This window comes from Filicampus tigris, chromosome 1 (genome assembly GCF_054856515.1).
Source record: "Filicampus tigris isolate MCC_2025a chromosome 1, RoL_Ftig_1.0, whole genome shotgun sequence".
NCBI lineage: Eukaryota > Metazoa > Chordata > Actinopteri > Syngnathiformes > Syngnathidae > Filicampus > Filicampus tigris.
In genome coordinates this window covers 39,194,817-39,217,743 of record NC_141217.1, presented here as the reverse complement: position 1 = coordinate 39,217,743, position 22,927 = coordinate 39,194,817, and the positions used below count along the sequence as shown (strand labels likewise).

The 22,927-nt window shown below is 42.6% G+C and overlaps 4 protein-coding genes across 10 annotated transcripts in view; 1 reads left to right on the top strand and 3 right to left on the bottom strand.

The window, feature by feature from the left end:
* The window catches only part of tns1a (tensin 1a), a 63,689-nt gene extending 60,797 nt beyond the window's left edge, over positions 1-2,892 (bottom strand). For all 5 annotated transcript variants that reach the window (XM_086040022.1, XM_086039951.1, XM_086039996.1 and 2 more), the window contains exons 1-2: positions 2,654-2,892; positions 1,926-2,056 (exon numbers count right to left, since the gene is read on the bottom strand). The gene's annotated coding sequence lies outside the window, so the exon portion shown is untranslated. The remainder of the gene's footprint in view (positions 1-1,925; positions 2,057-2,653) is intronic.
* A 920-nt stretch (positions 2,893-3,812) lies between these two features.
* On the bottom strand, positions 3,813-8,886 carry LOC147154044 (cyclin-Y-like protein 1). 3 transcript variants are annotated; one of them, XM_086040158.1, is made up of 11 exons: positions 8,030-8,886; positions 7,871-7,945; positions 7,751-7,785; positions 6,719-6,819; positions 6,405-6,440; positions 5,874-5,925; positions 5,677-5,796; positions 4,978-5,144; positions 4,248-4,410; positions 4,068-4,169; positions 3,813-3,970 (listed from the first exon to the last, which is right to left on the bottom strand). In XM_086040158.1, exons 1-11 carry the CDS (start codon positions 8,184-8,186, stop codon positions 3,857-3,859), a joined length of 1,122 nt encoding a protein of 373 aa, XP_085896284.1. In that variant the 5' UTR covers positions 8,187-8,886; the 3' UTR covers positions 3,813-3,856. The 3 variants fall into 3 exon arrangements, with proteins under 3 accessions (XP_085896284.1, XP_085896291.1, XP_085896298.1); XM_086040165.1 differs by having other exon boundaries at positions 3,813-4,169; positions 8,030-8,885; XM_086040172.1 differs by lacking the exon at positions 7,751-7,785 and having other exon boundaries at positions 8,030-8,100.
* A 112-nt stretch (positions 8,887-8,998) lies between these two features.
* Positions 8,999-10,132, top strand: mettl21a (methyltransferase 21A, HSPA lysine). Its single transcript, XM_086040227.1, has 3 exons — positions 8,999-9,417; positions 9,492-9,603; positions 9,684-10,132. Exons 1-3 carry the CDS (start codon positions 9,271-9,273, stop codon positions 10,079-10,081), a joined length of 657 nt encoding a protein of 218 aa, XP_085896353.1. The 5' UTR covers positions 8,999-9,270; the 3' UTR covers positions 10,082-10,132.
* Positions 10,133-10,134: 2 nt separating this feature from the next.
* LOC147154042 (cyclic AMP-responsive element-binding protein 1-like) lies at positions 10,135-16,459 on the bottom strand. Its single transcript, XM_086040187.1, has 8 exons — positions 16,296-16,459; positions 15,022-15,109; positions 14,784-14,930; positions 14,598-14,698; positions 12,772-12,911; positions 12,510-12,692; positions 12,288-12,441; positions 10,135-12,208 (listed from the first exon to the last, which is right to left on the bottom strand). Exons 2-8 carry the CDS (start codon positions 15,100-15,102, stop codon positions 12,064-12,066), a joined length of 951 nt encoding a protein of 316 aa, XP_085896313.1. The 5' UTR covers positions 15,103-15,109; positions 16,296-16,459; the 3' UTR covers positions 10,135-12,063.
* Positions 16,460-22,927: the final 6,468 nt, after the last annotated feature.

Below are 22,927 nucleotides of genomic sequence, written 5' to 3'. Positions count from 1 at the left end.
GCAAATCGGTGTTGTGATGATGAGTGCCGAGCCAAATCACATGCCTGCTGTTTTAATGCCATAGCAGCCTCCCTGCTAAGGTCAAAGGGTATCCAGGCGCTCTTTAGCTAAGCTTACTGTTGGTGTCTGCCGAACATCTGGTTCCCTGAAATACTTTGCTCCGCTGCCAGGGCCGCATGGCAAAATTTGGATCAGAGCTCATTAGAAGACAAACAGAACCAGCGGCAGTCAGCAGCCATTTTTGTGCCAGCTCAGCAGGAAGAGCGGCGGGGCGGCAAAGCCAAGATGGATGCTATAATGTGAAAGCGTGGATCCGACACGCGCCGTTAACATCATCACTTCACTCCTGCAGATGACACGGAGGCCGATGCGTCATTCTTTTGGATGCACTGCAGCACGATGCAAAACAATGCAATATGTTGGGACAAACACACTTTTGTCTGTTTTGCATAGTGCACAACATGTGAGGAATCGGTTTGTCTGCGTGTCAAGGTGATTGTCGACCTTTTCGCCATGATGTCACACGAACTTCCAGGTGGCAAAAGCTCAAGCATTGTCAAAGTAAACAAACCACTACATGCATGCCATTCGACAAGGGCAGAATGATTGAGAAAGCAGAGTAAATGGCTTGAATGATGATTTGAACCTTCTTCTCTGCATCACAGTTTACCTATTGGCAGTTTCGAAATCTCTGTACAACCACTCGATTTGCCGGTGTATGCAGGCATTTGGTAGAAAATGCATTGTGGTTACATTCAGAGACAAAATGACAGCCTTCATTAAAGCGGAAGTCAACCCTAACATATTTTTTTCAAGAATATGTTCTATGCAGGCTCACTAGTTAAAACAGGCATTCTGATAATTATTGCATTTGTGGAATAATAATGAATCTACCCGTTTTTGGCTCTCTGTGGCGGCCATTTTGTCACTTCTGTCGACTGAAAATGACATCACAACTGCTCAGGGCTTAGGTAACAACCAATCACGGCCGGCCTGTTTTCTGAAGCTGAGCCGTGATTGGTTGTTACCTGAGCCCTGAGCAGTTGTGATGTCATTTTCAGTCGACAGAAGTGACAAAATGGCCGCCCCCAGAGATGGCTAGAAAGGGGTGGATTTTGCTGCTTAACTCATATTACACAAACGCAATATTAATCAGAATGCCTTGTTTCAACTAGTGGGCCTGCATAGAACATATTCCTGAAAAAAATATGTTTGGTCTGATATCTCTTTAAGTCCCTTAGCTCCACTTGCAAGTATTATGGAATTTAAAGTCTTAAAGTGCCAACCGGGTTGAGCAAAACCAGCTTTCACTAGCTCCTGGTGCAGCTGCAGCGTGGACGACTGTCACTCAGCAACAAGCTGCCGGGATGCTGCACACGCTCACGCGACAACAGCGCTGGTGTCCGGCACTGATGGATCAGAACACTGCAGCTCCCAGAATATGTTTCAGGCTTGTGAAGCTGATTTAACTTTAAGTGACATTTTACGATCTCTTTCATCATCCACATGGGAAACCGCTGAGGTTTCTTTAGTGAACCCCGAGAGCAATATTTGAAAATAGTGTGGGAACTGAGCAGATTTACTAACTCTAAACAAAAGCTTCAATAGAGCATTCTATTGCTTTGGTGTGAGTCATATCCTAAAACACAGCATATTTTGTAATAATCAGAGTAGTGCCTCATAATGAGTTAACTAACATTCATGATTCAGATGTAACACATTGTCATTGGCTTTATGACATCACAATCTAAATCCATAGGCATATCTAATGAATCTGACCTGGCGAGTTGTTTGTTTGTTAGGTAACCAGGGTTTGATGATTGATTTTATACTTTTGTGGCACTGAATGAATGTATGGTCCGTTTAGTGTGACTTCTACCCGCTTCCTTCTGTGAAGCCTGACAAGTATACAGTACAACTCTCACCTTCGCTGAAGTGTGACCTGAGCAGAGGGTAAATGGTGAGACTCCCCCAGGTGCTGTTGGGGGCGTTTGGTGAGTGCAGTCAAGTCCCATGATGCTGAGAGATTAATGAAGCCACACTGGCACTGTGAGTCCTACAGGGAACACACAACACACGCGGATTTCATATTACACGGCGTACTTACTTCATCGTATTACCCCACACCATGCGCATAGTTGCCATAGTTGACATTTTGCTTCAAACACAAATGCAGTTTCTGCAGAACAACATGTGACTAAACCTGGGAAATAGGTTAGCAGGCTTCCTGTTTGTGCTGCAATAACTGTGGGCTAATGACACGCACCCGAAATATACAGTGAAGTCTATGTCAACACGAACAAGGCCTAAAAATTGGATATGGTCAACTTTGGTAGCTCGCGAAAAGACATCTTGTGTAAAACAATATACATTGAAGATGCTTTGCGGGTGCTTTGTTCCCGTTCTTTTGCTCCAGTCATTGAGCTCCATCAGTCTGAACCGGTGTTCTGCCTAATTGTCCTACCCCATCGAAACTTCCTATCGAAGGCTGATTTGACAGCACCAAAATATCCTACGCTTTGCGAAACTTCCTACAGAAAGCTAATTTGACAGCCTAAATACTACCGTGCGGCGCGTGCGCTTTAAACTTGTTTTGTTTAGATGCAGACTGCTAGGTAGAACCTTAAAAAAAATCACTTAAGAAAATACTTACACAGAAGTGAAAGCCAGTAGGACGTCCTGACAATTGAATGTGGAATACATGCGTGATGTGGTCAAAAGATCAACACTATGTTCAAACGCGCTACTACAAGAAAACACACAATGATTAAAAGCTATGGCGGCAATCACACGCCAAAAGTATTTTTGAGGCAATGAAAAAGTCAAAAATGACTCAATAAAAACGAAAACGAAAACGGTGAGTAATCACCGCTATTAAGCGAACGTAGGACAGGTAGGACAAAAAGTAACAAAATTGCCACGAAAAACTTATCGTCGTTGTGCGCATGCGTGCGCAAGCGCACTGGGCATTGGTAGAAGCCTTGACGGGTAGGAATTTGGAAGCAATTTCAGAACACCTGTTGGAAGTGCTTCGACCTTTGGCAAATGCAGAAGTTGGTTGTGCATAACCCCTATATTAGTTTGCTTTCACGGGGGACTAATAAACCCGTCATATTCATATTTAAGAACTTACACAAGAGGATTTGGACACTTAAAAGGTTAACTTACTTTGTGTGCAATACGCTTGCTGGCAATACATCAGGAAACTCGAACCTGTCCCAAACAGGGATCAACAATACCGTCGCACGTGCTTGTGTTATACAGCCGAGGCGCACTTGAGGCCAAGAGAGGACGATAAAAGCAACGTTGATACGTGCGCTCACTTACTGTAGGCAATGTAGCGCTGCCTCCCTGTGGACGGAAGCACGTCGTACAGTTCTGGAGCAAGAGGCTCATAAAAGGAAAGAACGCTGTGCTGGATGAGAGGAGGATGCGCTGGATGAAGCAGGTGGCGAGTTTATCTCATTTCATCTCTTAAGTCACTGCAACTAACAATCACTTTAAGTTGGTTGCAATTTTACAAGAGTGGCTATTGATAATAATGGCGTGCCTAGCTGCTGACATGTGTGGGGTTATCTTACATAGAAAACAAATTTGCAAAAATATTTGAAACAGTTTTCAGTATGATATCAGTATAGTTATACTCCAAGGTAAACTGACTTTCTTACTTATACCTTCTGCACAACTTTGGGTAAAAGCCCCAAACAAAACAATGTCCAGACTTTAGGATCCTGGGCTCTTTTCACAACTTGCTGTTTTTTTTTTTCTTTCTTCCTTTTTTATTTGACGCCACACTAAAAAACAACAACAACAACTGTACTTGATTTTATTATAGTTGAATAAAGTCTGTTACATTTCAGCCAAAATAGCCTACATAGTAAGCAAAGCAAAATCTGCTTTTGTCTCCATGCCAGGAACAACGCCACAGGGTCGCATCCAAACGTTTATGAAGACACTTTGAAATGCCAGTCTGCAAAGTACGGCCATAATATTAAAATTATAGCTCCAGTTTAAACATCTGGGATCGTAGCCCATGATTGCTGCGCTTCAAATTAGGACAGTACTGCCTTTGTGTTCTTGACAGCGCCCAAGTTGTCTGCACTGATGGACCTCCGCAAACAGGATTTGCTCAGGTTCTTGTACCGGTCCTCGCACAGCCTGGAGATGGCCTGAAGACAACATTGCAAGGCTGTAAGTAAACGCATGCCAGAACCGAGTCATGTGGCCGAGTACTTCCCATTACTCACCTCCAGCTTTTGGGCTCGCTTGTTGCTGAGCGGCTCCATGAGAAAGCCAAAGTTGTTGTCATCGGCGAGCGAGCGCAAGTCAAAGTAATATTTGGCGTAGACACTGGCCGGGACGTTGATGTTGAACTGGAGCAACTCAAGGAAGTGTCGCTCCATCTCATTCCTGAAAAGTCAAACAGGATTATAAGAGATTGTGTCAAATTTGTTGGGTCAAATTTACTTTGAAAAATTGCATTGTTTTGCAAGAAACAATAATTATTTGCAGCTTGAATATGCAACAGTGATAAAAACAACTGATATTACATTTGACCTCAGTTTAATTTAATAATGATTAAGGGCAGTATTTTCGTGCCCAGTGCAAGTCTCATGCAAAATGCGGTCTAATTGTGCATGGGTGGAGTTTCCTTTCTTATGGTATTTTCGCAGTCGCGCTCAGTTAGAAATGAGCAGTCTGCCCCGTTGTGGGCGTGTACACAGCCAACTAGCTTTGCGATCAATGGAAGCGGCTCCTCTCATTCCCTTTAAATTCAGTGCGCGAGAGGCGCAGCCAAATCATGATGCTTCGGTTTGTTGTTTTTACGCCCGAACGCATGAGTGCTGTATATGAAAATCGAGCCCAAGGAGTGAGTCAAAGTTTGAAGAATTTCATGATGACAATAACGCAACGCTGAAATGCCAGAAGACTTAATGGCGCCCTGACAGTACTTCTCAGATTACAAGCAACACTCACATGTCCTCCACAGTGATGTCTTTGAGGATCTGGCAGTAGTCGACATTCCACACTGCCTGGTCGTCCCAGACTTTAGAGGCCAGCAGGATGGCACCTAAAACAATGCGCTTCCAGTTGGAAGGACAGATGTCCATCTCTGCATAAGTTAGCAGCCGCTCCAAGTACACCTGTGAGAGAATCATCCTTTACCTCACCCAGAGCTAAAGATATCTTTAGGAAGGACACATGTATGCTGAAAAAAAGCAGATCATTCACTCAACAGCAATCCCTCCACAGAATGTGTCAATCTCATCAAGTCTTCTTTCAAGTAATAATGACCAATTAAGTCCAGTGCCATAATGAATGGACTGGTGTTCCACAAGGTAGTATACTTAGTCCTTCTCTGTTTAGTATGTACTTCAATCAATCTGAGTGCAACATCAGCAGTATTTGTAATGTATAACGATATTGTCGTAGTAAATGTGCAGAGGAGGGAGCGTAAACTATCATAATAAAATCCTTAGTATAATTTCCTGGCTGAAACAATCTATCTATGGTGATAAAAACAGTTTGTATGTTGTTGCTGAAGATGAGCCACGAAGTGATATTCGATCTGATGCTGAGTGATGAGAGTCTAAACTGTCTTGCTCCATATTTAAAGCTCCTTGTTATCATTTGACTTATCGAAATCAGGGTGCTCATACAGCGTCGTGAACTCACCAGTGTCACAATGGCGCACTCGGCGGTAAGCTGTGCAGAGCTGAAGAGCGTGCGTATGAAGCGGTAGATGAGCCTGTGCTCCGGGTTCACTGCAGAGTAGTCGTCTGCAACTTTCTCGTGCTAGCGAGTCAGCAACGGGAACTGTCAGTCGTGAGCCAAAACAGAATCCAGTGAAAAACAAAATGCTTTCATCTCACCGACAGAGGGTGCTGCTTCTCATCAAATATGTCCAGTGAGCGACTGGAATCCCTGCAGGGGGAGAGAACATGCGTGTGATCTTTTTTTTTTCTTTTTTTTTTTTCTTAGAGCTCAAAAATTCTACAGCAAGGGATTTGAGGACTTAAAAGTTAACTGATTGTGATTAGCTGATTCACGAATTGTATCAATAAAAAAATATAGTACTCATAAAATCTTAGGGAGAACTCAAATGCATCATAACCTTGACATGGGAACATAACTCGACCTTCTCTAAATTGTAGAATAAAAGTGGACATGCTTGGAAATGTATTAGTCGGTTCATGGCTCAAAGCCCTTTTGTGAATTTTGCTCTTCAGCTCCTTGTTTGAGAAAAGCAAGTTAGGCAAAAAGTGGTTAAACGTTGATCCGCTGGACATGCGTTTAAAGGTTTCCAGAACGTCAAATTAGGTTGCCCTGATTGTATGAAGTTGCTATCTGGAAGAGGCTGCCACTAACACTCAACACTGAGTAAACAAGCAACGCACTCTTACCTGTTTTTTATGTGATAGTAAATGGCCATGGCCACACTGGAACAGAAAAAACAAGGACATCAGTTCTGGGATGCGCGTCACTGATTGGATCAGATGGAAGGAGATGCCTAAAAAGTATTCAAATTGTATAGTCGTATTCATGTATCTATTTGTGTTTTTTTGTAACCATGTCCGCCTGCTGTATGCCTGACAGTTACTGAAGAGGCAGCACAGTTCGACAGTTTTCTCATGCAGAGGTCTGCTGCTCGACTTCAGATTATGAGAGCCACAGTACATCTCGCATGGCGGCCAGAGTGCAAAGCAAAGCCACGTACCATTTGATGGTGTTCTTCAGGTTGGGCTGGCTGACTGTGCTGTCATCTAGGAAGATTGTAGAACAGGAGCTGTACTTCCTCATCAGAAGGCCGGGGGATATCTGCTGGAATTAGCAATGTTTAGTCTAAGAGAAAGGAACCTGATGTGGTTACTTATGTGAATGGATCTTTCCCAGCCAGTCATATCTCAATATTTTCTACATGACTTAGGTTCACAAGAGGGTTATTCCCATATAATCTTTGCTTTACATTGATACCTACAATTTTCAGTTTTAATTAACCTCACAAACACACCTTTGGAAAAGGCTGGAAGCAAGCGCACTGCAACTGAAAATTCAACAAAGATACTGTAGACCCGAGCCAATGCTGAACAGAACCAGTAGCTTTCTTGGTGTGTCACTCATCCACCTTGCTACTGAATAGAGATGGACGTAACAACAGAAGAGTAAATTCATTGTGTCCAAAGTATTCAGAGATGGTCCCATCCCTCATTTGCAACCTTACTAATGGAAAGTGACTAGACGCACTTTAGCGGATACATTTTATTAGGCTCGTGAAGTTAGCACAGCAGTATCTCTGTTTCACTTTTTATATGGCTTACATTTAATTGTAGGAGCTTAGGCTTGTAGGTTTTGTTGTCGTTTGACAGCAAAAATATTTACTACCTGAAACAGCTGTCATAAAAACATTAACATACACATTAGTACACATACATTCATTATCCTATAGCGATGCTGGAAAACAAAAGTGATGATTATTAAAAAAAAAAAAAAAAAAAAAAGAGAAGAAGATGTTGCTCCCATGTTCCTGTTTTTTTTATTTTATAGCTACTATTACGCTTATAAACCCTAACCTGCCATAGACTAAAGAGTTCGGCTCTGGCTGCAGTCATTTATATTTACACGTGAATGTTGCTTAATATGCACAGTGCTCTATTTTTAAAATACATTTTATAATGTACATCGATATTTGTCTATGGTGAGCAATGAGCCATGAGTGACTGAGAAAATTACAATTGTAAGGCAGACTCACATTGTTTATGTGGTTACTTTTCCTTTTCTCTCGCACTGAATTAAAGGGTGAGAGACAGAACAACTTTTAGGTGACTTACAGGCGAATCATGATTATAGAGAGTGACAGAAAAAAACTCACCATCTGTCTGAGACTTGTTAAGGAACAGGGTGGTGGCTCTGGGATGGTCCGATGGGTTGGCCTCTTGGGCCAGCTCTGAAAGGGAAGAAAGGTCATCCAAATGAGTGGCTCGGCGTTGCTGTACTATGACGAGCACGGTGCTCACTGCTCTCCTCTCACCGTCAGGGAGCTCTCTGTCACTGATGTGTTGCAGGTAGGTCCCAGTGTCCTCACTCACATCCTCAGCGGTGAAAGGACATTCCTCCAGCTCCAGCTCTCTCCTGTGGTTCTTGGGACTCTCACTTGGAGAGATGCAGCACGACACCGACCCACCCATTGCTTAGTTTCCCATGCAACTGACAAGTAATCTGGGCTGCAGGGTGGCTGCAACCTTGAAAGTCGTCAGTGTGCCGTACTTCACACTATTTCATCCGAGGGTTTCTTAATCCCAAGAGGCCTTAACTGTTCTCCTTTACGTTAGGGTAGGTTTAAGTATGTAAAGCCGGCGAGCAAGGCTCCTTAACGAAAGGTGTCTTGGCTTCAGAGAACTAGGATGTACCGTGTTTGACAAATATGCAAACAAACCAGACATGTCTTGAACAGCTGACATGTTCAGGGCGTGTGCGTAGCAATGTAAGCACCGTTGCATTTTGGGATCGCTTCAAGCGTGGTTGGCGAAGGTTTAATAGTGTAAAACATGTCCGGTCATTTTACATAGCATAGATTAAAAACACAAAGTCACGGCTTTCACTTGACCCATGGGTAGCTGTCCGGCTAGCTTCCGCATCCCATTCCAATCCACGATTTCACTATTCACTGGAGCTGACAACTCCGCTTCAATTAAAAGCCATCGTAATGTAGATGCATAGCTAAACACAACCAATGACACTCAAGTGAGATGGAACAAAGAAGTTCAGCATTTTTCCCCCAAAACGATATCCCGCGTTAGCTGTTATTTCTGCACATACTGCGGGACTCGACCACTCGTCCACAAGCGCTTCGAAACACGTCATATCCGTGGAATTTGTTTTCAAAATAAACAGCTGTCGCGATGTGAAAAAGAAACATGACTCTGTAAAATATAAAATATTTTGATGGTGTTTTAATTTATATTTAATTATTATAAAACAGTAATCTGTTTCAAAAGAGACTACATAATCGACAATGGCAAACATTCCAGTGTAATTTAGAATATAATTTTGATCTGATTAAAGAGTGTATTTTATTTTATTTTTTACAAATTGACGAGGGGTGACAATCGGCGTGATGTTTAAACATATATAAACTATATAGATAAGGGATGGAGAGATAAAGCGTGAAAGAGAATATTCACCAGAAGAGGGCAGCAAAATAGCACGTGTAGTGATGACGTCCGGTTTAGCTTCACCGGATGTTGAAAATGTAAAAGCAAAGAGCGAATAATGGCGCTGGTCCCGTATGTAGAGAATGTGATACCTGCGCTTTCCAAACTTCAAAATTCATCAGCGCGTTTTCATTTCGCCAGCCATGATATCCTCATATCTCAGGATTGGAAGAAGCTTGGAGTGGCAGCGGTTGTGTGGGACGCGGTCAGTACTTTTAGCGATAAAGCAGCGTTCCGCTTCAATAATGTGCTTCACTTTACAATAACATACCATTGCAGGCTGTTGTCTTGTGTATGTACTTGGAGCTGGGCCATGTCGAGCTCAAGGGAAAAGTGTCCATTGAGCTTGGAGCGGGCACTGGACTGGTGGGCATCGTTGCAGCTCTGCTGGGTAACTTGTACAGATGTTGTGATTGGTGATGCCTTTGCAGTCTGCATACTTAAACTGTGAATGTGACTTTGACTTCCCAGGTGCTAAAGTGACCATCACTGACAGGAAGTGTGCGCTGGATTTTCTTTCTACCAATGTCAACTCCAACCTGCCCTCTGACCTCCGGAAATCTGTGGCGGTGACTGAGCTGTCTTGGGGCGAGGGCCTTGCCCGCTTTCCAACTGGGGGATTCGATCTAGTCTTTGGAGCAGACATCGTTTACCTGGAGGACACATTTGTGCCACTGTTGCAGACACTTCAGCACCTGTGTGCAGACACCACAGTGGTGCTGCTAGCATGCAGGATACGCTATGAACGAGATACCAACTTTTTGACCATGCTAAGGCAGCAGTTCACGGTCGAGGAGGTTTACTATGACAATGAACGGGACATTCATATATACAAAGCTTGGAAACAACTTCCCAGGAGTGATTTATGAATTCTTGTTAAAGACTTCCCATCTAAATAAATGTATTGTTTTGAAATCCAAGCTTATCAGAAACACATTTATTAACAGCTGCCAAAATATAAGGGGTCTGACAGTGTATTATACAAGTTGGTGCGGACATTAAGAAAATAAATGAAAAGCCACATGAAATATAACAGTCTTATGCATATTACCTAAGAGCAAAATAAGGTATCCCATCATGATCAAGCTTGTTTGGGTTGGGTGTACTTTACAATCCTTTTGCAGAACCATTGACCAACAGTCAAATACGATGTGCAACACACCTGATCAAATTCAGATATGACATGATGGGTAAAATGGAAAATGATCTCATGAACATTTTGTGAACAATTAAACTGCTTTAAGTTGTCCCAGTACTTCACATTTAAAATTTGAATACAGGGTGTAAAAAAAGAAAAATATTTCAAATCCAAACTGTACAACCAGTTTTCCCTCTCTCAAAGTAGGCCAGATGATCAACCAGCACATTTCCCAAAAGATCCTGCGGTGTTTTCTTCATTCAGTGTTTGAGAAGAAGGCAAGAATTGTGGCAGAACAACTCGCGGATGGTTCTTCTCGACAACACGCCTTCACGCAACGCACTTAATAAATGACACTTCCTGGCCAAGCACTTCGATGTGTTGGAGAGACCTCCTTACTCACCCGACCAGGCTCCTTGTGATTTTGTTACTCCGTGCCAAGCTCAAAGGGTCATAAAGGAGACCTGTTTTGAACACGTGGATGACTCGAGATAGTTGAGATGACAGAGCTGCAGAGGATCCCGGAAGAATCCTTCCAGGCGTGAGTGAAGGCAATGCAGAGAAAGCCAGGAAAGTGCGTTAGAGGGTAAGACTCTGGTGGCTTTACTTCAAAGGGGAAAATTTAGTTTGGATTTCAAACATCTTTTCTAACACCAGGCTTGGAACTTTTCAGACACACCTTGTATATCTGGATTGTTTCAGCAAGGAAAAGTGCATACTGTAAACAACGTCCTACTAATTGGAACTTCTCAAATAGAGAAGTTAAAATACATCATCACAGACCATCTGTGATGATGTATCTATTGCATAAGCTGTAAGCAGGGCTCATTATTTTTAGTTTTTATTTTATGAAAATAATGACATCAGAAATGATTAGAATAAAAGCCACAATACAAAAAAGCATTTCATACTACTTGGATCACACATGCGTTGTGTCAATTATTCTTTCTCCACATTTTGCCCATCTCATTCCAGGTCTAAAAAAAAAAAAAGACCTTGTTTATTGCAAACACAGATGCGTGGAACTCCAGTTTTCCTTTTAAAAACTGGTGAATATCCCCCCCCAAAAAACAAAAAATAATGACCCTGCAGTAATAAGGCTATAGACAAAATGCCAATTAAAAAAAAAAAAAAAAAAAAGCCGAAATTCCAGATTGCTCGTGTTTTCTTCTGCATTCAGCACGAAAACTCGAACAGTAAGAATTTTTGTTCACTTAGCAAGAGAAAGTGAGCCAACAAAGAGGGCGATGGCAATGGAGTAGCAGAAGGAGATCACAAACACTGCTCCAAAGTCAAATCCATGCTGCAAATGCCATCAAACCACTGCGAAGCAACTTGTTGCGTTTGAATGGCATCAGATCTCCAAGTGAGCCGGGCAGCGCCAGGGAGGGGGCAACTGTTCAATCATTAGCGCCAATGACATCTTGCAGCTCCATCTCCAGTTCAAGACTCAGTGACAGAATCCCACCTGCTGGTCACTTCCATTTTCGGGTGCTCCTCCCAGGACAACTCCACTCATTACGATGTCAAGGGAACAGAATGCAAACTTTGTCTCCGGGGCCACATACATTTCTTGCAGTTTTTTTTTTTTTTTTTTTTTTTTTTTTTTAAGAAAGCAAAACAATTAGAAAAAGTAGAGTGGCATCCATATGCATGGCTCTTTGCGGAGTCTCTGTACATGGTCGGGCCCACGGCAGGAGGTTGATGGTGCGCCTACTCAGATTTGTGGCAGTACAAGTCTTTGAGGGCTTTAAGTTCCTCAATGAGGGTTTTGTTCTGGTTCTCCAGCACGGCTACACGATTCTCTAAACACTTGACGTACTCCTTCTTCTTCCTGCGACACTCACGGGCAGCCTCCCTGCAGGAGAAGACAAAACGCTCTTGAAAGTTGTCTTCCATTGTGGGACCGTTCTCATGGCGGATTATCAGCAACATACCTGTTTTTCATAAGGCGCACCTCTCTTTTGCGTGTGACTTCCTCTGTTCCCGTCCCCGTGCCCAATGCAGGCGAGGTCGCCATGACGACTCCGGAGGTGATTGCGCTGGAGGGCGCTGTGCGGATCTGATAGGCCTGAACATCTCCGGAGGCGGCTGAAGATTTGGAGGTAAACGGTAACTAAGGAGAAGTGCCACAGAAACAGTTTGCCACCTTCTCTCACCTTGTACAACCACCTGGTTGCTAGGCAACAGGATCTGCTGCCCATCACTGGTCTGGGCGTATTGCAGGATGGTGGCGCCGGGTTGGCCCGTGGCAGCATTGGCCATGGTGAGTGCTTGCAGGCCCTGAACGCCGTCTGTCCCATTATTAGCCAACTGGATGGCCCCTCCCTGGGTGATGGCGACTGCGGGGGGGGAGATTATTGTGACACGCCAGCCTTAAAATGTCTGTAAAGCCACACTGGCAGTGGGCAATGAACGTACTGTATTGGCCGCTGCTGGTTTGGTAGATGGGCGTGGGCATGGTGACGGTGGTGATGGCCGGAGCCGAGTCGTCTTCGGACTTTTCTTCCTCGATGCACGCAACTGCTGGAGCGTCTGATGATAAATCGTTTAGGATTTTCCTGAAGACAAAAGCAGACATACGAGACCTACTGAGTAGTGCGAAATGATTTTCCAAAAGAATTGAATTGTGTTTTTTCCCTGCTCAAGATTGAAGGTATATGCAATTATTTTTTAGGGCCTCTTCCCATGTATTTTTCAACAAACGTGCAAAAAAAAAGTATCCGTATTGCAATAAAAAAAATTAGATTGGTTATACATAAATGTTTTGGTCTGATAGGTTGGGCTTACGCTATAAAATAAAGGCGAATGAACCATATGAATTCATATGACAGTCGGTTGTTAATTTACTAAACACTTTGACTTGTATTGTGTTCGCTACAACAACTACAGCTGGGCATTTTACTCAAAATGTGCGGTCCGTTTATAGCCTACCGCCAGCTCCGCCGTTCGTCTATCCACCTTTTTTTCCGGCCAGAAAAAATAGGCAAGCGAGGTAGCAGCTATGTGCGTCTCACGCATCCGCTTTGACGCAAATGACATTGAGGGAAAAAAAAAAAACATTGCGTAGTGTTGCCTACCCAGTTCACTTTTAAAATGGGAGAGAACAAAATCTGATCAGAACAAAAATATGAAGTTCAACACGGGACGTGTTAACAGTTTTTGTTGAATGTAATGGCAACCCCACACACAAAAGAAAAAAAAAAACAGCAACACTAGCACAAATACACAGTAAGGTAGCATATCTTGTGATATTGGCTCTGCAACACTTTAAAAATTGTGGCTCTAGCGTTAGAGGGTTAATAAATGAATGCTTTAACATGATAATAGTTATTCTTAATGGAACTCTATGTTCCTATGTCTATGTATGTTCCCTGTAAAAGAAAGTGAGTAAATTGAATTTACAGAATACATGCACGTCATGGTGCATGGTCAGGATGGTAGCACCTTTGCCTCAATCTAAACAAGGACAAACCCTGTTTATGTACCTTTAAGGACCTCGGAAGCCTCGCCGCTTTTAAGGGAGGCGCATTTAGTCCAGCCCTCAGTCTCGTAACATAGGGAAACCGTCACTTCCTCTCGCCTGTTCCCTCACTCAAATTTGTCCCCCAAGCAACAACAAATCAATCTAACAATACTATTGTTACAGAAACCTCGCCTCACAATGAAAATAGGGTTCGGGTTAGAACCCGATCACACAGATGGAAAAAAATGGGCTTCCAACCATCTTGGTCTGACTATTTTTTTAAGTTTCCTGTTTAAAATGGGCGTCCGTCATAGGCGGATAGACGGACCGGTCCGTCACATAGGCGCAATACCCAGCTCTGACAACAACCTCCCAAAATCCTAGCAAACAAGTGTGTAAACATAAATCAGTAAAACAGATTACAACAATAATCCCAACAAATCTCAGGTGTGTTGCAGCAGGCAGAGGTGGAAAACAGGCAGGACACCGGCCCTTGAGGACCGAGTTTGGACACCCCTGCACTATATAAATAGATCATTCAAAATAAAACAAACAAAATATATATATAAAATAACGCCTACCGACAGGCCAAAATGAAGCTGCCCTCCAAATCGCAGTCTTTGTGACAAGAAAATTACATTGTACTACATTGGGTTGTCAATTTGAATTGAATTAATTGTGCAGCTCTACTACTGAGACAAATAAGACATGACACATTAAAAAAAAGAACAAAATAGCAGGTTTACCAAGGTTCTTGAAAAAGTAATAAGAAACAACAAACCTGTACGAAGGTCGTCTGGACAGGATCTCTCTCCTCTTCTGAGAATCTGTGACGCTGTCGACAGACTCCTGAGAGTCCTCACTCTCAGCAACTGTTGAAATCTTTGCAGGTACACAACAAATTCATTTTACACTTCAACTGTTTACTGTACTTTGGTGACATAAGCATCGGGTATTAGCTGCACACCTGAACGGCTTGGACCTGTGGGGGCTGGATAACCGAGGGCTGGGCCGCTTGGATCACCCCGTGCACTTGGACGGTTTGGCCGTTAGGCAGCTGCACCAAAGCTACTGTGGGACTGCTGGATGACACCTGGCTCGATGCTATGGAGGTCTACGGCCAGGACAAGTCACCCAGTTGTACACTTTCTGCTCACTAGTCAATTTGACATATTCAGTTATGAGTGGTGATGCGATGTTGTTACCTGGGCCAGGCCAATCTCGGACTCTTGCTTCACACTTGTTTCACCACTTTGCTGTGTGTCGGCACAAGCTTCCATTGTCATTTAAAATCTACACAATGGAAGAAAAGTCTTTGAATGTATGCGCATTAGCATGAAATCATTGCGTTAATATGCACAGCCGAGATTCAGCGGAAATGCTTTACCTCATGCTTCTAAGGCATCCATCCCTGAGATGGATAAAAACGGGGGGATTTTGCTGCTTAATTCATATTCCAAAACCGCAATTTTAATCAGAATACCATGTCCGTTTTTAGACTATAGTGGTGCCGCATAGAACATACTATCTTGAAGAAAAAACATTGAATTGACTTCCCCTTAAATTACTGTGAGAAATCATAAACATGGTCTGTGTTTTCACTTAAATGTATAGCATTAACTTTTAGCGCACATATGACAATATTAAATTTGAGAAAAAAAATTATTCCAGAAACATGTATCAAACTGGTATTCCTAAGCATGAATTAGTCCCCTAAAAGTAGCTCTCAGTTTAAAAAAGATTGGTTACTACTATAATGAGGCATCCCGGAGGGAGGGTGTGGCTTTCGTAACACACGCAAATACGTATTTCATGTTATCAAAATAAAAATGGAGCAATAAAACTACAGTCTTGATGAGGCGGGATAGCAAACCAATCGTAGTCTAATGCATGTGTTGTCTGGCTTCGTTCTGTGCAGAAATACTGCAAGTAGCTTCCCGCTAGCCACCGTGGTCAACATTGCTTGGTTAGCATGCTAACAAGCTAAGGAAGGTATTCACTTAAATTCCGCTTTAAAAGACGACTATTTGGTTTCCTTTGCATTCCTGCAGTGAGTCGTTATTGGTCAGATTAAACTGCGCCTCAATTGATTAAATCAACATGCCTGGATGTGATTTCGAGTGCAAGTTGCAAGCAGTGAGGATTTGCGAGGGAAAATTCTATAACTGTGTACCACACAGTTTATATGCTTCAGTTTATTTCAAACAATTTATTTGCTAAAAATGTATCAAGCTGCTTCTGTGACTTAGTCCAACGGTGTTATGAATTCTCTTTCGCTCCCTTTTTAATGTATCCCACTTTCCATCTAAGTCTGACTTCTTTTTTTTTCCGAACATTGCAGCGACTGACTCATTTTAGTGAGCCTCTGCAACGCCGCCGCCATGATTTCTTTGTTGGCGGTCTGCAGATACAAGCCGCAAATAAACGTTGCGGGTAGCCATCTAACTGTCTAGCAAAGATCGGATGCGTATCCTCTTACCAACACAGACTCGCTTCGTCACTCCCGGGTCTACGGAGCTCCACTTTTATTCAGACCGACACGTAAGAGACCGCGTCAGGCTACACCTCCGTCGCGTCACCGAGAACAACAACACCGAGAGGAGGACGAGGGCTACGACAACAGCGAGAATCGGCAAGGAACGAGCGGATGTCCGGAAAGGGCCGAAGAAGGCCGAGCAGCCGAGAACTCACGAGTATGGCCGAAAGCTTCTTCCTCTTGTATTAAACAGGTGGGCGTACAAGCATTGGGTTACAGTCGCGCCATCCGCGGTTCCGATAAGCTTCCAACAAACCTCGTATTTAACCCTGTCTTGAAACCCTACTTTGAAACCATATTTTAAAAGCCTACATTGAAATAATCTAGGAGTTTTCCCAAATTGATGGCCCTCAATCCCAGCTGGATGGCCCTTCCACATGCTCGTAGAGAGACATGTTTTTATAGCTCATAAAAGTTCAATAAAAATTTGCCCACGTTTGAAAACAAAAAGTTTACATGCAAATATATTGGACTGAAGAGCAACATTTTAAACTGAGCTGTACTTGGGCAGTGTGATTCTTTCTCATACCACTAGAAGGAGCCTGTGTACAACAAGTGGTTCTAGTACTGAATTTCGAGACTCACTGTTCTACGGAGTTTCCAGTTGTGTTGGTGGTATAAACCAATGTCAGCCGTCTCTCACCTCCCCTTACTCGTCATCAGCCAGCAACAGGTTCCCTGTGTGGGAGATTTTCCACATCTTGCCGTTGCGGTTTTTATGTAAGTGCCATCATTTTGTCATGGCTATGCTGCCAATGTCAACTGGCTCAACTCCATCCATTCATTATCCAAACCGCTTATGCTCACAAGGGTTTAGAATGTATACAGTGCTGAACAGCTGTCAAAGGACACCACTTGCTTGTTGATTGGATGTTATTTCCCTGCCTTATACTGGCCAATTTAAAAAAAATCAATTCCCTACAGGTTTAACAGAGACAGATCAAATTTATTGACTTCAGCACAGTCCTCCTTCTTTGTCTATAATGAATTTGGCTGTTTTGTCTCGCTGTTGCACAAAACGCTGTTTCCCATCCTTTAATTGAGCTAAGGCACCCATTTGACATGAGTAAAATCTCAGGGCACCCCACCAAAATGTCTCAACAAGTATTAATACTGACACTTTTACTTATGCAGTGTGAAATCTGCTCCTGTTTAAATGCGCACAAAGCTCAATGTAAGCCATGAGTTATTCTGTTGTAATGATGACATCAGATGGTAGGTACCCTGTTATGTTATCTTCTTTCATCTAATGGAAGAGCATTTAATTGTTCTGCCTGTCAATATATGTCGCCGGCATAGATAAATGAACAAATTTATATTTGTAATGAATAGATAATTTCTGATAAATTGAGTGAAATTTAATAATTTCTCACAGCACCCCAAATGATCTCTCATGCACGGCACCCTGGTTGGGCCTAAAGCGGAAAGTGTTCTCATTTTTACATTAGTGGCGTTACGATGATTGTTTTCTCTGACATGCTTGAGTGGGTTCTTTCTGGATGTTCTTGTTTCCTCCCACAGTCAATAAAACATAGATGCTATGTTCATTGATGATTGTAAATCACCCCCTGCAGATTGTTGTCTCTCTTGGTCAGCCTTGTGATTGACTTGCTGCTGTGCTTTTCCCACCCTGACATTAGTACTGCCTTAGCACTGCCCTGCAAAAAGGAATCACATACAGCCTGCTGCAGGGGTGCCTGAGGAGGAGGACAACAATGAAAAACAAGAGTTTATTTTAAACATACTGGACTGGCATCATGTTTTAAAAAAATACATGTTAATGTTGTAAGAACTTTGGAAAATTAGCAAAATGTTACAAAATGTACACAATTGTATGATCTAGTTTTAAATTCAGTATTCTGTTGGGCATGGGCACAGTGAAGTCTTGTCTAGCAAGTCTGCAGTCCAAGGTATTTTTTACAGAGTCCCCCCGCCCCCTTTCTGATTGAGTTGTATTTAAACAATAGTGCAATTGCCTCCCCCAACCACTAGCGGAAGTATATCTTCAAAAACCTCTTCACTCAGAGTACACGAGGTCTCGCCCCCTACTCACATCAGTAAATTGTAAAATGTGGCTATGTGGGTGAGTCATTTATGTTTTCCTCAAATAAAAGTTGATTTGAATCGTTTGGAGTATAATTAATCCAGTACTCTCTTCCAAGTGTAAATTTTACTCGGTCTAGACTGGGACAATGTCTTTTTAAGAATATAATTTTCCTGGATTAGAGTAAAATATACCCTACAAAATTGACTGTGTGCCCCTTGCCTCAAGTCATCTGAGATATGCCTCGAGCTAAGCCAACATTTTTCAGGATGAGCACTAAATGCATGGACGTGCAATACTATAGCCTATATTATAAAGTTATTTAACGCCCCCGTGAACTGCCAAGAAATGGGTTTTTTTTTATGTTGCACTGCAATTGCATTTTAACTCTTTCCAGGGTTAGGCATGTTACAATGAAAACTATACAATGTTTTCATGTTCATTTCTTAATGTAAATATTTCAACAGAAGAGTTAACATGAATAAGAATTCTCGTTGGAATTCTTTGTCACACTCACTCACACGTTTTTGCATGATGCCACTGCAAAACTTTATGAATGACAAATCGAATTTAAAAGTGTTGTGTTGAAGGCTATAAATGCAGTTATTTGAATTTGATCTAATTGTAACACCGATCGTCAAGGAATTACATCTGAATAGCAACCGTTTTTGTAGTCTTGCATCTTTTCCATCCTTGTCAAGCACGCTCGCTCGCTCGCCCGCAGCAATGTGTCTTGTCATCCACATGATGGCATTAGAATTCTTTCCCATTCTTTATTGCATATATCATGTTTGCCTCGTCTGAGCTCGGCTGTGGGTGAAATAGGTGAGATTAGCTTCTTTGCTTTCTAATGGAAGGCCAGTGGACTTCAGCCATGTGGTGCTTATTATGTACTATTTACAGCTCTTGCATTCGCAATACACTTGCCTCTCCCTGGTCATCAACCCAGGCCATAAAATGTTCTCATTATCTCTGTCATTCGGCGTGTGGGGGCTGCCGCAGCAAAGTGGGTTCTAAGCTGTGGCAGCTGGTCAAAATCCTGCGGGGAAAATGAGACTTCAGACCAATTTATGACCATCATCTCTATGTGCGAGGTCAACACGGCAGCTCCTCAAGCCGCACGTGCAGATGTGAAACATACCTTGCGAGTGATTGAATATCCCAGTGGTGCAAACACTTCTGACCTAAACGCCGTCCTTTGCAATAAAACCTGCATGGGAGGATACGGCATCTACAAGGATTTCAAGTTTGGTACTTTTCCCTTCAAAGCGAGGCACAAATAGTATGTGTCGTAAATATTTGTCACAAAGCTGCCTTTACATCTGTTCTTGTATGTGGCGGGCTTGATTAGACATTGATTTCCCTTAACCAAGACCACCAGCTGCCTTAGCTGTGGCATCCCAGGTTAGCTTGCATTGCTTCCATAAATTGCCAGTGCAAAAACATACATTTGCAACCTGCCTGTGCAATTTGGTCGATAAATAGTCCGCCTGCTGTTCATGTTCTTTTTCTCATTCTTCTTTCTCTACTAGGGATGGGTGGATCGATACCAAAATATGGATATTCTGATCCCAAGTGCATATATATATATATATATATATATATATATATATATATATATATACATTAATAAATAAATCATATATTATTGTAATCCAATCAGAATGGATGACGAACGATCAGGTTTGTGCTCTCACACTGATGTGAGTGCTGTGGCAGCGCATGTGCGGTTTTGTTCGCAGCTGTGTGTAAAAAACAACAACAAAAAAACATGTCACTTCCGGTATCGGATCGGTATCGTGATATTTGGTCCAGTATGTGTTATCAGATCGAATCCCAAATCACTGGTATCGCCCACCTACCCTTTATTAGTTGTTTGATGGCAGTTGGCAAACAACTTAAAGTGCATAAAAAAAGTCTTTAATTATCCTTTATATGCATAACATATTTACACCAAGTATAAGAGAAGGTTTAATGAGTTGAAGTTCACTTCCAAGCAAATGTCTAAATTTTAAAACATTTTAAAGTTAGTGTGCCAAACGGATACAATGGCCATGAAAGGGTTAATGGTGTATTATCGCTGCCAACTGGTCTGGAGTGTAGATCCTGATTTCACTCATTCTAAGGTTTTTCTCATCCTGGAAGAGACCAATAAGAAAGCAGTGGTGGCACATTTGCGAGCAAACCACATGAAACGTACAGTAGAGTATTGCCCGGCTTTTCTTCTTTCCATCGATCCATATTTGTACCGGGCGTGCTGGAGCCTATCCCATCTGTCTTTGGGCAAGAGGCAGAGACCCTGAACTGGTCGCCAGCCCATCGCAGTTGCCCACTTTTCTTTTCTGAAAGTGGGACACAAATTCATGTTTCGATTCCTGTCTGCCGGTGGGACTCCCACTTTGACAAAATCGTAATGTCCATTAATTATTAACCTCTTCATCACATTTTCTATATCACCATGGTCAATGTGCCTCGTGATTAAATTAGATTCTTCTTGCTGATGCGGCAAGAGAAAATCAGATTTTCAAGGCTACCAGAGCGCCGCAGCAGCCGGTAAATCACGGCCCAATCGGCCGAGCCAATGATGTCAAAGACGCCCCCAAAAATGGCGTAGGAGGAGGATGGGAGTTTAATCTTAGCATGTAGCGACCTGACTCCGATCTATAGCCCTTCCCCCTCTCCTTAAATCCAGCTGTCAAACCTCTTGGCTTAGCACAAGCTCCTGAAAGCCCATCGACAGCATGCCCCTGTGACACTTTGTAGCCTTTCAACCCACTTGCGGTGTCACCCATTTTCTACTCAATCTTACTTGTGTTTTTAATCACTGACTATTACAATTGTGATCCCCATTCACTTTGGGGGCCGTTGCCAGAGCCTCCTCTCGACACAATATTGAGTGTATTCATAACATGACTGATACAAAACGTCAACATTTAAACTGTCTTAAATCTTGCAGCGTGGAAAATATCATACCTGCTCCAAGGGGCGTCACTACGTTTCATGGACGGAGGGGCCTTAGCCCCCAGGAGATGTGCAGGATGTGAACACATCCAGCCCACAAGCACAACATTTCACAGGCAGCTAATGAAGACTTATAATGATGTGTAAAAGTTTAAAGTCAACAGATTAGAACTGGAGCGTTATTTCAGTCTGTTTTAATACAGTAGACAAACACAGGAAATGTGTTTGTTGTATTAACACCCACCCCCCAAAAAAAGAAAAGAAAATATATGCACATTGTTAAAGTCTACTGTATGCAAAAAACGGTCCCTGGGTTTACAATGTAAGTCAAGCCCATCATTTTCAACCCTCCCCCAAAAAATACAGAAAGAAATGTACTTTCTAGGAGTTGATAATGTAATGCGCAAAGCTGGGCATTTGTCCCTTTTTGCCGGTCCGTTCTCCGTCCGCGACCTGGGTACACTTCCGTCCTTGTCCCTCCGTTCTTATTCATAAAAAATATGGTCCTCCGACCCCGTCCGTCCTCGTCCTTTTAAAGCGGTTCCATTCTTATGTCCACCCCCACTCACTGAAAAAAAACAAAAAACGTCTGTGCATGATGCGTCGGCAGGGATGCTAACGGTAGAGGTAAAAGCTCATTATCTGGCTAATTTACTATTCAAATGCGCTTACCTTATGGGCACCCAATTCTGGGTTAACGGTTTGACGAACAGCTTGCCACCACACATTGTATGTGTGTAATGAGACGAAGTGAGCGAGTCGAGAGTTGTAATGTAACTGCGTTATTTAACAGAGGCCATTGTTTATATATCAATGCAGTGGACACTCACCGCGGCCATCAAAGCCTCGCCACGAAAAATACCTACCTGTAAGTAACCGCTATAAGCAAGGTCACAGTGGAATCATAACTGGATCTTATCCAGTTATGGATAACGAATAACGACAAGGGCTCTTTGCCTGAGACTATGAAGTGAAGGAAGCCCATAGATTTATGTATGATCATATTTAACTAAATAACGATAGTCCATCCTTCTCATTCTTTATCTTAAACTGCTTTGAGTCGGATCTGTGTCTGGATTTTAGACGTTCAGGACCACTGAAATCGAGGCTGCAGAGAACACACGACTGGCTTTTTAGTAATAAGAACGCTCTCAATATGATTGAGTGCAACTGATTGAATAACGGCGCTCGGCAAGGGGCGTCATGAAGAAAAGGTGAAAGCAACACATTGATGATCCTATTTAAAAGAATAAGGATGAATTTGGTGTTTAGTTTTTTTTTTTTTTTTTTCTGGCCAGTTAATATTGAACATTTGGTACGTTGGGTAAAATAAAAAGATGAATTAAAATAAAAATAACAAGATAGGTCGAATGACGCCACTGCCTGCCCCTCAATTGTGGCATTGAAATACGTGGCAAAGTCTAGAGTGTAGCTAAGGGGGGGATTTGACTCATTTTAATAACACTGACCCTATATGCATGCTTTTTATTACATGTTGAATTATCAGGCTCACATATGAACACCTGGTGGGGGTTGCCATGACTACAAGGCCCCACAGACACTTAAGCAT

Excerpts from the sequence above, each read along its gene's own strand:
- LOC147154042 (XM_086040187.1), bottom strand. The coding sequence starts at position 15,102 with ATGACAATGGAAGCTTGTGCCGACACACAGCAAAGTGGTGAAACAAGT. Across the intron at positions 14,699-14,783 it reads CACAGGTCCAAGCCGTTCAG|ATTTCAACAGTTGCTGAGAG; the intron begins GTGTGCAGCTAA and ends GTACCTGCAAAG. Across the intron at positions 12,442-12,509 it reads CAACCAGGTGGTTGTACAAG|CCGCCTCCGGAGATGTTCAG; the intron begins GTGAGAGAAGGT and ends CCAAATCTTCAG.
- LOC147154044 (XM_086040158.1), bottom strand. The coding sequence starts at position 8,186 with ATGGGTGGGTCGGTGTCGTGCTGCATCTCTCCAAGTGAGAGTCCCAAG. Across the intron at positions 5,145-5,676 it reads AGTGCGCCATTGTGACACTG|GTGTACTTGGAGCGGCTGCT; the intron begins GTGAGTTCACGA and ends ATTCTCTCACAG. Across the intron at positions 3,971-4,067 it reads GCGCTGTCAAGAACACAAAG|ACTGGCATTTCAAAGTGTCT; the intron begins GCAGTACTGTCC and ends CGTACTTTGCAG.
- mettl21a (XM_086040227.1), top strand. The coding sequence starts at position 9,271 with ATGGCGCTGGTCCCGTATGTAGAGAATGTGATACCTGCGCTTTCCAAA. Across the intron at positions 9,418-9,491 it reads CAGCGGTTGTGTGGGACGCG|GCTGTTGTCTTGTGTATGTA; the intron begins GTCAGTACTTTT and ends ATACCATTGCAG. Across the intron at positions 9,604-9,683 it reads CATCGTTGCAGCTCTGCTGG|GTGCTAAAGTGACCATCACT; the intron begins GTAACTTGTACA and ends TTGACTTCCCAG.